Source organism: Pyrus communis, chromosome 7 (genome assembly GCF_963583255.1).
Source record: "Pyrus communis chromosome 7, drPyrComm1.1, whole genome shotgun sequence".
Lineage (NCBI taxonomy): Eukaryota > Viridiplantae > Streptophyta > Magnoliopsida > Rosales > Rosaceae > Pyrus > Pyrus communis.
Window position 1 is genome coordinate 8658058 of NC_084809.1, and position 15539 is coordinate 8673596.

The 15539-nt window shown below is 37.1% G+C and overlaps 3 protein-coding genes and 1 pseudogene across 3 annotated transcripts; 3 read left to right on the forward strand and 1 right to left on the reverse strand.

Annotated features, from left to right (window-relative positions):
- Window positions 1-80: 80 nt before the first annotated feature.
- Window positions 81-737, forward strand: LOC137740499 (uncharacterized). Its single transcript, XM_068480352.1, has 2 exons — window positions 81-405; window positions 511-737. The coding sequence occupies exons 1-2, from the start codon at window positions 81-83 to the stop codon at window positions 735-737; spliced, it is 552 nt and encodes a 183-aa protein (XP_068336453.1).
- Window positions 738-1332: 595 nt separating this feature from the next.
- Window positions 1333-1884, reverse strand: LOC137740500 (uncharacterized). Its single transcript, XM_068480353.1, has one exon. It carries the CDS (start codon window positions 1882-1884, stop codon window positions 1333-1335), a length of 552 nt encoding a protein of 183 aa, XP_068336454.1.
- A 5209-nt stretch (window positions 1885-7093) lies between these two features.
- LOC137741131 (protein JASON-like) lies at window positions 7094-10662 on the forward strand. The gene is made up of 7 exons (XM_068480935.1): window positions 7094-7394; window positions 8026-8074; window positions 8183-8262; window positions 8761-9011; window positions 9262-10033; window positions 10114-10196; window positions 10297-10662. Exons 1-7 carry the CDS (start codon window positions 7215-7217, stop codon window positions 10403-10405), a joined length of 1524 nt encoding a protein of 507 aa, XP_068337036.1. The 5' UTR covers window positions 7094-7214; the 3' UTR covers window positions 10406-10662.
- Window positions 10663-14026: 3364 nt separating this feature from the next.
- On the forward strand, window positions 14027-15404 carry LOC137741158 (glutathione S-transferase F9-like; annotated as a pseudogene).
- Window positions 15405-15539: the final 135 nt, after the last annotated feature.

Consider the following 15539-nt stretch of genomic DNA (forward strand, 5'->3'; position numbering starts at 1 on the left):
GACATTTGTTCAACAAAATCATGATTGCTGTTTGCAACCATGATTCTTACTTAGTGCAAAAGAAAGATGCTTTTGGTGTTATGGGTCTCCTTCCTCAGCAAAAAATTACATCTGCCTTGCGGATGCTTGCATGTGGAGCATTTGCAGACCAAGTGGATGAGATAATGAGGATGGGGAAATCAACCATTCTTAAGTCCTTGATGAGGTTTTGCGGAGCAAGCGAATCTATCTACACCGCAGAGTACCTCTGGAAACCTACAAACATGGACTTGCAAAGGCTTCTGAAGAAAGCCGAGATGCGTGGTTTTCCTGGGATGATTGGAAGCATTGATTGTATGCACTGGACGTGGAAAAAATGTCCAAGTGCATGGCAAGGCGCTTATGGGAATAGAAAAAGAGCAAAAAGTATCATTTTGGAGGCGGTGACATATTTTGATACATGGACTTGGCACGCCTTTTTCGGGGTTTCGGGAGCTCAAAATGACCTCAACATCCTTGCCCAATCCCCAGTGTTCAACGATGTCCGCCAAGGAAAGGCACCAAAAGTCACGTATTGCGTCAATGGATATATGTACGACGGGTCATACTACTTAGCAGACGGCATTTACCCAAGGTGGTCAACATTTGTCAAAACAGTGCCATGTCCGCGAAATGCAAAGGAAAAACACTTTGCAAGTTGTCAAGACGGGTGCAGGAAAGATGTGGAGCGTTGTTTTCGTATCCTCAAAGCTCGTTGAGCGATCGTTAAGGGTGCTGCCAGATTGTTTGATGTAGAGTCGCTTCGATCCATCATGATAACGTGCATCATTCTTCACAACATGATTGTGGAAGATGAGAGTACGATTATGATGCCGTTGATGAATATGAGCCAGACACGATGAACAATTTAAGAACACGTATATATTACGCTCATGACACCACCGAAGAACTCGTGCAACATGAGCCATTAGAAAGGGATGGATGTTACAATGAATTGGTCATTCAACGATATACTGCACTTCAAAGGCCATGTATGCACAATGTCTGGCAAAATGACTTGATAGAGTACCAACGGGCATTTTTAGTGTGTTTGTTTTTATTTTGTGTGTTTATTTAATTTTAGTTGGTGTTCTTTTAGTTCAGCTTTAGTGAGTTTTTTATTATTCGGTATGTTTATGTAATTTTATTTGGTGTGTTTTTGTCATTTGAATAATATTCTCTTAGTATAAATAAATTACCAAATTCAATAAATTTACTCTCACTTTAAGTAAAGTACTAAATTCAATAAATTGGAAACAACATAAAGTACTATTTTTAATAAATAATAGATTACAACCCAAAGTGATTGGAAAATTATGGGCTTCGATTACAAAAACTACTATATTCATCATCATTTAACCAATTTGTGGTGCTAGGATGATCTTCTCTTGTGGTGCTAGGACCATCTTGTCTTGCTCTCGCTTCTCTTGCACGTCTCATTCGCACCACATTCGCTTTCTCTGACTTCCAAAAAAATTTAGAATTTGGAGACTTCCCTTGTAAAGGCATGTTCAATATCTCACGATCTCGTTGAACCATTCTTTCTTCTCTAACATGTTCCCTTTCTTGCCTAAGTAGCTCTCTTTCTCTCTCATTAGCTTGAAATTCTCTCTCAATAGCCGTAGCTATTGCCTCCTCTCTAGCCTTATCAGCCTCATATTTTGCCACCCGCACCAAAGTCAATTCACCTTGGCGAGTAAGTTCTTCCATGTACTTTTGCATAATCATTCTTGGAAGCACTCCCTTTTCTTTTTTAAGCCTTCTTACGTTGAGGCCTAATTGGATAACGGGTCGAACTCGACGCTTGTTCAGGGAGGGGCGTTTCGGGCACTTCTTCTGCATCATCTTCATGAACATGCGAGCCATGATCAGGTGTAGAATGTAGAGGGGTGTTGTTCATGAAAACTTCTGGACCGACAGGCACAACTCTAAATTTAGGACAATCTTTGACAATATTTCAACATTCCCACCGGTTGAATGATTTCTTTTTGCTTTTAGTTTTGGCACCATACCAAGTTTGTGCTTGAAGTTCCTACACAATACGGGAGAAAAAATAATTATAATGAGAATAGGTAATGAATAAATAATACAAACAAATAATTATAATGTAAGTAGGTAACAAATAAATAAGACAAACAAATAATTATAATGTAAGTAGGTAACAAATAATTATAATGTAAATTTGGGTATAGTACAAACAAATAAATAATATATTGTTACCTGATCCAAGTAATTTTCCCCACTTCGAATATTAATACTAGCTTGTGCCAAGACGTCTCTCCACGTACTAAACGATTGGCTAAGTAATTTCCAACGACTGGACATCGATTATTTGGTTCTTTTCCCACCAATTTTCTCAAGATAATTGGTATGAATAAGACTCCACATTTCTCGCAACTGCATCTCATTACCTGTAAGCGAACTATGAGTAACTTCAACCCAGCTAGTACACAACGCAACATCTTCAAGAAGCAACCAATTCGTACCTGCATCAGTAGTCATTTTGTTGAAAAAAAATGAATTGAAACTTTGAGATAAAGATAGGAATGTGATTGAAAGTAGTTGAGAAAATATGAAATTGTGGTGTAAGGTAGATGATAATGAGAAGGTATTTATAGAAAAGTAAAAACAATTTTTTTTCGAATTTTTTACAATTTTTTTTTAATTTTTATTCAACTAATTAATTTCTGCAGTTGGACATTAAAAAAATTTGAATTCCAACATTCTAGATTGTGCCACGTGTCACAACGGTAACTTTTCTTAATTTTAAAACTATTTTTCTTTTATTTTTTATTTATAAAGCAGATTAATATCAACCGTTGATCTCAGATTGAACGGTTGATATTAAATCAGAATTTTTTTTTTATTACCGTTGCATATCTGACGGCCCATTTTAAAGAGTCATTGAGATCGAACGGACTGTGGGAAACCACGTGGCTTCTCAACGATAACTGAGGCCAATTGCACCATGGGCTCCTAGGGTCTGAAACTTGTCTGCTGATGCGCCCCCACGCGCGGGTTAGGCGCACGCGCCTGACAGAAAAAAAATTTAAAATTGTGACTGAGGCCAAGCTGACGTCAGCCCTGTGTCAGGTCCACCTCGGGCTCCCAACGCTGGAGGATTGCTGCTGGGCTATGAAGCCTTGTTTGGTCCACTGTCCCCCGAGCAAACTCCAACGGTGGAGTTGCTCTGATGAGATGGATTTTGAACTATTACCTATTTTGGGCACTTTTGACTTGGTTGATGGATGATTGTCTGCTGCTCGCGCGTAGGAATCCTAGTATGTCTCAAGGGTAATTTTGTCATCTTCTATCCAAAAATTCACGTGTCGCCTTATGATTATTTTTGGCTCCACACTTGCACGTATTCAAATTTGGATGTTACTAATTTCTTTCAATAAAAATGATGAAATTTACACTATACTGACGACAACATAACTATATAGGCCGTAAATATAGCTCATTAGTTTTGAAAATTTGACAACAAGAACCTAGAATACCTGATATAAAAAAGGTCAAAAGGTCAGGCAATTTCCTCGCTTTGTTTACTCCTCAGTCAATGCTCTCCCCAAATTGGACTACATTGAAAATATAGTCTGGAAAAAGTGAAAACGAAAAACAAGACTTTATTAGCCCAAGTTTCATAGTATAGTTCAGCCTAGGACCATTCTTCAAGACGGAGCTAAAACACCTTTGTGTACCTAATAACTCAGTTATCATGTATTGTCCTCACTATAGTTTTTCTCCCCCAAGCATAGCGCCATATGCATGGTTTGCACATTAGCGCAGTGGCAGAGCTATTAAAGGACCAAAATGGTCACTGTTTTATTCTTCTTCTTCTTTCTTCTTTTTACTATACAGATTTTATTGATGCATATTAGTCTAATATCCTTAAAATTCAAGTGTGTTCTCAATCTAAATTTTTTTTTGTTCCAAGTGAGACCGCATTTTTCTCTCCATCCCTCTTAATGCGATGCAATCTTCCCTTCCACTCGTTGTTCTATCAACTTTTCCTTGGCTTTAATTTATATTTTAAAATTTTCTTGCTTACTCTTTACCTCATATTTGAGTTTCTAGGTTTGTGTATTGTGTTTCGTTCTCTTTGTTGAATTTAGAGTCTATCAATTTTTATGCAAATTACTCAAATTTCTTAGATTCTGAATTTAAATTACCTCTATATGTGAAAAACATTCTTACACATGAAATCTTGAAAAGTCTCTATCCCACTCTTCAAATGTTTTTTTTCTTTTCAGATTATTCAAACATGTCTTTGTGAAGGTATATTAAAATGAAATAATAAAAAAAGAAGGTCACATGATGAGATATATAGTTAAAATAATACCAAATTTTGTGCAGTATGTTGGAACAAAGTTTTGAATCAACAACTTTTAGTCTTCAAATTATCACGTGGGTTAACAAACTTGTATTTGAAAAGTCACATCCGTATACATAGCTCACTAGTTTCGAAAATTTGACAACTAGAACCTAGAAGATCTGATATAAAAAGGTCAAAAGGGCAGGTAATGTGCTCGCTTTGTTACGTCCTAATTCAATCCTCTCCCTAAATTGGATTACATTAAAAACAGTCTGGAAAAAATGAAAACGAAAAACAAGACTTCATTAGGCCCAAGTTTCATAGTATAGTTCGGCCTAGGACCATTCTTCAAGAATGAGCTAAAACACCTTTGTGGACCTAATTACTCAATTAATTGTATTGTCCTCCTTATAGATTTTCTCCCCCCAAGCATAGCGCCATGTGCATGGTTTGCGCATGAGCACAGGAGCGGAGCCACTAAGGGGTCAGAATGGTTCATATTTATTCTTTTTTTATTCTTCTTATTACACAGATTTTACTACTACGTATCAGTCTAATTAATTTTCTTAAAATTCAAGTGTGTTCTCAATCTAAATTATTTTTTGTTCCAAGCCATGCCTCATTTTTCTCTCAATCCCTCTTAAAGCGGTGCAATCTTCCCTTCCATTCGTCATTCTATCAACTTTTCTTTGGCTTTAACTTATATTTTTAAAATTTCTTGCTTACTCTTTACCTCATATTTGAGTTTATGGGTTTGTGTAATTTTTTTAGTTCTCTTTGTTGAATTTAGGGTCTATCAATTTTTATGCAAATTATTCAAATCTCTCACGTTCTGAATTCAAATTACATCTGTATATGAGAAACCTTCTCACACATGAAATCTTCGCTTAGCCACTGCATAAGCGGACCAGACTCATCACATCCGCTCGTTTTTAAGCTATGAAAATGGAAGGATGATTTTTGATTGTGTTTGGTGCATGCGCACTTGATGCACACATGTGTCCAGAAGAGAAAACCTCGTCTTCACTAAGCTTATGGTGCAATGGACAACTTGGCTTCAACATATCATAGTTTAGAACTTTGGATAATTAGGTCTCCCTCGTGATCTCAGACCCAATGACTTGAAAGAAAGTAACTTTTAGTATGTATTGTGGTAACCTTTGCTTTTCATGTCCTTTGTTTGTATGACATGCCACCCTACACAGCTACGTCGCACTTGCATAGTGCACCATATTACACATCATGAAAAGGGGTAAGAAAACCATGGGGCTAGCTTTACTTTTGTTGAAACAATCAGCTTTACTTTTGTTGAAACAATCAACAATTGGTAGCATACTACAAGTGTGGTTTAATTAGGCCAATTAGTCAGGATGGTGTGTTGTGTTCCTTCCTTAAATTTAAGTTCAAATTCTCGTATTAGATATAGAGAGTATCACATTATAAACTGAAGAAAGTTGAGATTCTATCATAAAACTAATTGGCAATATGAGAAGTAGTCCAACTACTTATAAGTCCATGCACAATCTTTCTTTTCTTGATGTGAGATTCACACTCTCAACATAAGCAAACAAATAAAAAATGAATAACATACTAACCAAGATACAATCCACTTTATATATTTATTGTCAATTCGGTCTCCCTCATATTCTCTTTTTAATGAAAAATTTGTAATCACAAATGGTGAATTGCCCTGATAGCTAGATAATTTTTATTTAATTTTGTAAATACATTTATCACATGTTAATTGTATTTTATCAATCTGTGACATAGGAATTATACATAATAACATATAAATTTTCTTTTAAATATTTTCCATGAAAGTGGTTTGATTTTTATATTTAAATATTCAAATTAAAATTTTGAGTAAAAATGAAAAAAAAAATTGAGAAATTAAACTAAAGTTAAAAATTAAAGAAACTTCGACTAAATTCAATAACAGCTCAATTTTTTCAACCTATTTGTAATTAGTTTTATTTGTGAATATTTTCATATTTTATTTGTACATATTGGACGATCCAGATCCACTTATTACTCTATATTTGATGAATCTAATTATATGGGAAGTGTTATTGACATTCCAAAATTGTCATTCTACACTTCTCATAAGTGTATTTTTCTTTCTAAATATAGAAAGTTTGGAGTATAGAATGAGAATTTTAGAATGTCAATAACAATTCCCTATTATTATTGTTATTATAAATGATTATCTACACTAAAAGAGAGAGAGTGGACTTAGTATCAGAATGAGCTAACAATAATGTAGTTCAAATTCGCATTTGATGAGAATCAAGTCTAAGATTTCACACTTACAAATGAAGAAGAATATCAGTAAACCGTAGTAAGTGCTATGTATCCAGTTATTAAAACAGAAGAAGGAAAATAATAACGACAATTTGTACAGAGATACATAGATAGACGTTATTTGTCCAAACAATTAAACCTCTAATCACAGACATTCTTACTTAAGCATCCTTAATTCCCTACACCCTTCACTTCCATATCCAACAAATACTCGCGCTTCCCCCATAAGCTTATTTCCATTTAAGCCCCAATACTTTAACATTATTATAAAATCATCACAACTCGCTCCACGTTTCACGTCCACAGAGCGAGTACATTGTACCTCGCACTCGATCGAGTACCTTCACACCCAAAACGCACCCCGTCTGGCGAGGCGTATCCGTTTCCCTCGTTTTGTTTGTTCAAAATTCAAAAACGACCCAGCAACTCCAATTCGTCTCCTTCTCTCCCTCTCTCTCTCTATATCTCTCTCTCTCTCTCTCTCTCTCCTGAATCAATAATTCACCTAAAAAAGAAAAACCAAGAACAAGCTAGGGTTTTGGATTCTCCCTTTTTTTTCCCCATTTATTTTACGAAATCGATGTTCTGCTCGCTGTTGAAGCGCGGAATAGGGCATCTGTGCAGATACGCGTTGAGGTTTCTTGACAGGTCGATTTCGCGAGTAATGGGCTGCTTCTTCGGTTGCTTTCGGGTCAAGGACGATCGCCACCTTCGCTCTCGGCCTCACCTTGTTTCTCAGTCCTCTCGTAACCCCCAGACGGTAAGGTTTCCGTTTGGTTCCCGAGAAAGTCCGGGAAAATGTTTTTCTTTTCAGGGGCCATTTTTACACTGCTGCGAATTACCAGTGTTTCTGTGAAAATTTGAGAAATTAGAGTCAATTGAGTGTTAAAGTACTAATCTTGATCTTGAATTTAGCCTAAGATTAAAGATTTTAGATTTCTGGTAGTTTCAATTTTGATCTGGGTGCTGCCGGTATCATTGAAATTGGAATCCAAAAAAAAAGCTCTCTTCTAAAAAGCCCTGAACTCGTTCTGGTCTTTCCGCTGCCCTATGCAGCGGCACCTCTTCTTTTTCCAACTTTTATGGTTCTTCCATCCATAGTGGTGATGGATTTTCCACCCTATATGGTGGTTCTCTTTTTCCTTCATCCCTGTGTAAATTTATCCTCCCACTTCAATCACTTCCTCCTCTCATCTCTTCCTCCATCTTTCCATTTCCCACCTCCTGATTCAGCTTTTGCGCCCTCTATTTTCCCCAAATCAATAACCCAACAATGAAATGTTGCTTATCGCTATTTCAATTTCATTTTCTCAGCTGCCAAACAGTAGATTAGTGGGTTATGTATAATTTTACACTGATTTCTTGTTTTTCTGTTTCCTTTATTTTATCAGGAAGTTGTGATATCTCGAAACCGTTTGTCTTCTCTATTTTCAGCTGAAGGTAGATTATCTTTAGTCCATGCACATAAACTAATTTATTCGATCTGAATCTATATATCTCGTTGCTGATCTTACTTTTTCTGGTCTGATTTGTATATAACTCTCAAAGAGAAAGAAGGTTCTCCAATCAAAGATAGGGAAAGTGCTTCTTATGTGTCTCCACAAATTGACAAGGAGCTCAGGAATGAGGTACGTTTTCCCTTGTGAGCTAGCGGATTCAAAGTTCAACGTAGGTAATATATTAAGTTCAACAGTTCAGATTAAATTATTTTCTATGCGTAACGCTCAGAAATTACATAATTCAAATGCCCATTTTTGCCAATCAATTTTCTAGGTGGTTTCAAATGTTATAACCTTACCGTCCTTATCTCAATCGCTTGAAGTGAAATAAGGCTACATTGTTGTCATGTACTCCAATTTATACTCTGAAACAAAGACTTTGTTTTCCAGTACATGGTGTTTAATTGGAGCGACACGCTTCAGTTCCAAAGTGTTGCTTCAGAAGTTAGAACTTGTGTAAGTCAGTGGAGCTTTGACTCCCGTCTTGTGCAGTATGTTTAAGTAATGTCATTGTTTCTAGGTTACACTGTTTTGGATACATTTCTAGATTAAGTCTTTAGTTATATGAATTTTGCGTACTGCTAAAAAGATAATGCTTTTACCTATGCACTGCACCTTATTCTGCAGGCCAAGTTTCTTAAAGCTTGTGGCACCATAGCCGAAACACCAGCTGAAATTCGTAAAGTGTCTTCAAGGTTGAATGGCTCACCCCATCGTGATAGAGATTCAGAGCCTCCAAAATTCAACTCACAGCTTCCAAAGACATCCATTAAAAATTTTCAGCAAGAGTTGGATCAACCAGATCAGCCCCCTACGCCTTTGAAGTTCAATGAAGAGTGGGGAAAGGGTTCAGGTCCTTCTCAGCATACGCCTAGCAGGTTCTACTTATAACTGTTTTGAATGCTTGAGCATTAGTACATTTGCAGCTTATAGATGGGATGGGAGGTTTGCTAAACCAGAATTTCACTCTGTACTAGTATTAGCAATGAAGTTTTTTTGGCCATCTCATTCTTTTTTAGGAGAGAAAAATTGGTCTTTTTTTTGTTGGTCTGCTGCCTGGACTTTGAGGAACTATTTAATACAAGGAAATATAACTGACATTTTCCCAATTTCATTTTGTATCTATAGTTTTGTATCGAACCAACAGAATAATGGTAGGACCACAATCAGCTGTTCTGGAGGCAGCGGAATAGGTACTGATTCAACAGTCAAGAGTCATACTAATCGGACTGAGAATATTACAACTCCAGATGTCCAGTTCAGGAGCAAGGCTGTTCGCTTTGATTGCAATAATGATACAAATTCCTCCAGAGGTTCTTCATCCGAAAATTATAACCAGAGTTCAAAAGTATGTGAAACTCCAGGAAAACAGAGCATATCAAAGCCTTCAGTTTATCCAACCCCACTAACCCTTTCTGATGAGATGCAGACACCAGGAACCGTTTTCCCTGCAAACCTGGAAAACTTTCCAAATGGAAAGGCTCGAATCAGGTCCCAGTACGTGTATTCAGTGCAAAACCCTGGAGACGGCATCTCTCAACAGAATGTACTGAAAGACGAAGATCCTAACTCACATGGAATTTCTGTTGAGCAAAGAGAATCTCTTAACCACTGGGGAAATGCAACTCCTATATCAAAAGAGGGGGTGAAACAAATTTCATCTGGACAAGAGGTCAATGTGGAATCAAGTTTGTCCACCTGGTTGAAGCCAGTAACTCAAGATAACAACAATCAGTTTGGTTATGTTCCCAGCCAAACTCGTCATTTTGGAAGAACTCCTGGGGACAGGCCTATCATTGGGCTTGTTGCTACTCACTGGAACGAAGATAAGCCTACTCGTGTCTCACCCAAGTGGTGGGATGGGAACGGAATCCCAAACTCAACAAATAAATACAAGGAGGTTTGTTTGACTGCCTTCTACTTCTTTTTTCAGCCTTCGATCTTTAAAGCAGTGTGTGAAGGTAGATTTTGAATTTGCAGGATCAGAAAGTGAGTTGGCACGCAACTCCATTTGAAGAAAGATTGGAAAAGGCATTGTCCGAAGAGAGTTTCATCTCTCAGAGGTAGGCATTGCATTCTGTTTTCACAATGTTCTTCAGTGCTAAAGATGCATTGATTTTGCTTGGCAGAAAATCTGACAATGAACTCTATTTGGTTTTGCAGAAAAAATATTGAGGGGAAGCCGATTGTTTTTGACGAGAATGATGAGAGCGATACAGCCCTTTCTCAGTTGCAATCTTCATCGCAGCCGAAATCAGTGGTTTCGTTCTGATGACAGTGGTGGTGTTATCCCATTTTGTTGCTTGCTCCACAAGATACTTGTTGTTGGTGAGAAAAATGAGCTCTTTACAAAAACCCTAGATTTGAAGTTTGTTGGATATATGGTGAAATTGGTAATTGGCTTTTGCATCAAAAAGCCAATGAAGTGGATTCTGGAAAGTTTTATTACTGTGTCAATATAGTCATGCTATGGCAGCATACCGAGCTGCTTATAATGTGTACAGAGGTATTGGAAATTTTCTCTCAAAATTCTGTGAGGTTCTTAATTTTCCGATGTGGGACTTTAACTTCTTGGCACATGACAAAACTAATTGCTCGTTAATATGGTTTGGGTGTTTACAGACCATATCAATGGAAAGAGCGATTCTCTCTTGCAACCATTTCATCACATATTAAAGATTTATTGGACGGTTTCATTTTGTAAACACGTAACAATTATTAATTGGTCCAGGAATGCCATTAAAATTAAAAAACATGATTGTAAGAGAGAATCTCTATTGAAAGAGAGAAGTTTCTTTTCTTACATTCGAATGCCAGTCTGACAGTATCAAAAGATAATTAAGCATTACGACATGCTTTAAGATATTTGTCAACATAATAGTTCTTTATATGTACAAAGATGCCACAATTTCAAGAAATTTGATGTAATTTTCAAGTTTACGCAACTAATTTCAAACATTTTTCAACTCATTCTTTTATAATAAGGCTGTCTTAGGAGCATCATTCGGTTTTTATTATAATCCTAGTTGAAGACATATTTTATGGAGATTTAGGGCACCTTGGTCCTTGGGGGTGGGTGGGGATGTTCCTATAATATGATGCTAGACCTTTACGATTGGCTTTCGCCAGTCAAGCATAAGTTCAAATAAGAGTATCTCCAAAGCAGCTATCATTTGGGTAGCAAAGTTAAATTTGGTACGCTGCATAAAAAAAAAAACGTGTCTCCGAACGGAGATAGCAACCCAATTAGAAACTAAAGAATTAGCAATTGACATTATAAAGAAAAAATTTGCATCCTGATATATAAAATTTGGACGTGATTTTAATTATGTGTGAAGCATCAAATAAACATTTGAATGTTTGTGCAGCAAGAAATTTTGTGCAAATTGTTTGATGAAAGCCTTGTTCTCCTTTTTCTTTTCTGCATAAATATAATGATCTAACATTTGTGATAAAACCGGTCAAATTTGGTCTGCAGAATCACACGCAATCATAAGGTACTACGCAGAAAAATACAGCTCACAAGGGATTTACTTGGAAAGACGATTGAGGAAAGAGGCATTGTGGAACAGTGGCTAGAGGTTGAAGCAAGCAACTATCACCCGCCACACGACAAATTAGTGATCGACATTTTGTTTGCCTCGGTATTAGGATTTCCTTCAGACCCGAAGATAATTCAGGACAGTGAAGAGAAGCTTGGGAAGGTGCTGGGCATTTACGAGGAGAGGAGAGGCTGTCGAAGAGCAAGTACTTGGCCGGTGATTTTTTCAGCCTTGCTGATCTTAGCCACCTTCCGTTCACCCACTACTTGGCAAATAGTGTGGGGAAGGAGTATATGATAAGGGACAGAAAGCATGTCTTTGCTTGGTGGGATGATATTAGCAGCCGACCATCTTGGAAGAAGGTTCTCCAGTTTGGTGCTCCGTTTTAAGGTATTCGAAGAACTTGTTGCATGTAGCGAGTGTGTACAATGTCTATCACGTAATATTGTCATGTTAAGAATATGATTTGAGGAGTTATTGTAAGATGAACGTTGAATTCACCGATTATGGGGCCTGGCCAAAATAAATAATTGAAAGTACTGGTAGGAATAGTGTAATCTGCCCCTTGTAAATGGAATTGGATCCCGAGCTTAGGAGGCTAAGCTTTCTGGGCAAATTACACGGGCCGTTAAAATTTGATTCAACGGCTACAAATAAAGGGTCTCTAAAAGTTAGGGGGCTCTTCTAAAAGTTCTAATAATTACAGTCATTGGATGAAATTTCAAGAGCTCGGATCCTCTGCTCAGGAGGCTCATCCTCCTAAGCTCAGGAGGGGATCCGGTTCCCTTGTAAATTGCTTCAACACATAATAAAGCATTTTTGCTGGATGCGTAACTAATGATTTCAATCGATTTATGGATCATGAATGCCTATCACTTAAGCTGAATTTGGGAGCGTTTTATAAAGTTGGTGGCTTATTGAGGACTCTGCCAATTTGGGTATAGGATGGTTTGTCTTTAGGGATATCCTATTCCCGAACTGGCAATTGTTTCACGAACTTCTTTCTAATAAATCGAGCAAACGTAGAATGGATTTCTAGGAGTGATTTGAACTTGGAATTTCCGTCTATGATCATTTGACCCATCGGTATTTAATGTCTACTTTGGCGGAGGTGATTCTAGATCAAATTTTATGAATAACAGTTGTTGAATCAAAAGAAAAGAAATTAAGTTGAATATCAGAGTGCACCACTAACAATATTACAAAATAATAAGAATATAATTAATAAACAAGAATGCTGAAACGGCTACAAAATCAAAAGATATTACATCATAACAAACTTATTTCGATTGAATAACAAGTATGTTTTTTTATAACAAACTAGCCCTAACCTTAAAGGTTAAGAAACCGAAACCGAAACCTTAATGTTAAAGGACTAAGCCCAAAAAACCAAACATTAAAGTAAACCTAAATATTAATATTTTCCACCAATTGACATATCTTCTACGTTTCTGCAACAAGGCACATCTTATTTACTAAGCCAAACTTGTAGCCTCCCTTGTGGTCTGACGTATGACGAGAGGGGGTCTGAAGATTCCGTTGTGTAATCGAAGATATACCGTGCATGTAATTATCTCTCATGCCTGCCTGCCTATGAAGAAGGAAGCTGTTTGGTTGGATCATATGAATACGAAAGAGGGCAGATGGATTTCCACAACTTGAATGCATTTCACATGCTTTCTCATCACATTTGTCTCCTTTTTTCTCGTTTTTGTCATGGCCTCCATTTCATTATACGCCACATATATTGTACATAATTGTCATTCCCCTGCTACCTTTAGGAAGCTACAAATGGATGGATGTATGCATGTGATGTGAGCAGTCCCACCTACCCTCAAGTCTCCACTCCAATCGTTGGCGTGTCATTAGTACCACGTCACGCCTTATCTATTCTATTATGCTAAGAGAAAAGGCTTGTCAAATTTTTGTCCCATTTTCTTTCAATTTTGCCCTTATTTTTTAATACACAATGATGACATGAGGAGGTTAAAATAGTAATTTGGTATATTTTGAATATTTTGAACTTTTTCTTTTTTCTTTTCCTATTTTGTTCTTACTTTTGATACACAATATTTACATAAAGAAAGCAAAATAGTAATTTTATATCGAAATATTTACATAAGATAAAAAATATGCACTTATTAAGAGGAATTGTCCCACCATCATTTTTTCATACATATAAGTGAAATTATGATGTTTTTTGGATAATTTGAATGAACTGAAGCGGTTGCGCTTGAAGTGAACGTGAGAGGAGGTGGACGATTGTTCACACACACAGTGTGTGCTCATCTAATAGTCTATATGATAATGAGTAAAGAACCAGAAGCTGGAGTTTGCAGAATATCACAGGAATGGTGGTGAAGGTGTATGGCCCTCTGTACGCCTCCCCAAAGCGTGTGCTGGTATGCCTCGTTGAGAAAGAGGTGGACTTTGAGACAGTCCCCATTAATCTCCTCAAGGGAGAGCACAAACACCCCGACTTCCTCAAATTACAGGTTAGCTAATTAATCACCTCTTAATCCAGTTGTTTGTGATTGTCTTACTCTTAAACACTCTGAAAATTATATTTTCTTTAAATGCAGCCATTTGGATGAATTCCTCTCATTCAAGATGGGGATTATACTTTATATGGTATGCTCTGCTTTCTTGCTAGCTCATGATTTTTTTTTATTGTTTTATATTTGTGTTACAAGCGATAATGGTAGGGAAATCAGAAATCAAACTCTGGGATCTTAGTTGCAGAGGTGAATGCTTTTAACCAACTAAGCGGGACAAATTTATCATCTTTTAAGATTTCCCTTTTGTGGGTTTATTCAATTCTTCATTTGAAACTGTATGGAGCATCAGATTGCCATAGGAATGTTTGTGAAGCTAGTTATTAAATTTTGTTTGACAATACACTTCCTCACTGGTTTCTTAACACCAATGATTTAACAAGTTCTTGTTTCAGAATGTAAAGTTGTACATCGGTAACCTGAAAAAATAAAATACAACACATGGTTAGTAATTCCACTACTAATAGCACTAAGGTCTTTTGAGATAGAACCCTATTGGTCCGTCTCTATGAAATCTTTCCAGTTTGATAAAATCGTCTTTGATCGCAGAATCCTGCACAATCATAAGATATTGCGCAGAAAAATACAAGTCACAAGGGACTAATTTGCTAGGAACTACAATTGAGGAAAGAGGGCTTGTGGAACAATGGCTGGAAGTTGAAGCACAAAACTTCCACCCACCAATCAACAACTTGGTGCTTCACATTCTATTTGCCTCAGTTTTGGGTTTTCCTTCAGACCCCAAGATCATTCAAGAGAGCGAGGAAAAGCTAGAAAAGTGCTGGACATTTACGAGGAGCGGCTGTTGAAGAGCAAGTACTTGGCCGGTGATTTCTTCAGCCTTGCTGATCTTAGACACCTTCCATTCGCTCACTACTTGGTGGCTAATATGGGGAAGGAGTATATGATAAGGGATAGAAAGTATGTCCTTGCTTGGTGGGATGACATTAGCAACAGGCCATCTTGGAAAAGAGTCCTCCAGTTTGGTGCCCCATTTTAACGTTGATGTACCTATGTAAGAAGTTTTGGCGTACAACGGGTGTGCACAATGTGTTTTGAAGTAGCAATGATGTGTTGTGTGAGATGTTATTGTGAGAGGAGCGTTGTATTCGCTTTTGCAGTTTATAATAACCTTTGTACCTTGGGGTTGGGTAAAATAAATAATAGTGCTTGTTGGAATAACGTGCTATCTTCTTTATCCTTTGCTTTATTAAGTCTTAGCAGACAAAGAGTCTTTGATTCTTTCATTGAAAGAGATCACTTCATCAGCTTTTTTGGTGAAGTGAGGCGCTCTATGATTAACTACTCC

Excerpts from the sequence above, each read along its gene's own strand:
- LOC137741131 (XM_068480935.1), top strand. The coding sequence starts at position 7,215 with ATGTTCTGCTCGCTGTTGAAGCGCGGAATAGGGCATCTGTGCAGATAC. Across the intron at positions 9,012-9,261 it reads TCTCAGCATACGCCTAGCAG|TTTTGTATCGAACCAACAGA; the intron begins GTTCTACTTATA and ends TTGTATCTATAG. Across the intron at positions 10,034-10,113 it reads CAACAAATAAATACAAGGAG|GATCAGAAAGTGAGTTGGCA; the intron begins GTTTGTTTGACT and ends TTGAATTTGCAG.
- LOC137740499 (XM_068480352.1), top strand. The coding sequence starts at position 81 with ATGGGTCTCCTTCCTCAGCAAAAAATTACATCTGCCTTGCGGATGCTT. Across the intron at positions 406-510 it reads GAATAGAAAAAGAGCAAAAA|TGTTCAACGATGTCCGCCAA; the intron begins GTATCATTTTGG and ends CCCAATCCCCAG.
- LOC137740500 (XM_068480353.1), bottom strand. The coding sequence starts at position 1,884 with ATGGCTCGCATGTTCATGAAGATGATGCAGAAGAAGTGCCCGAAACGC.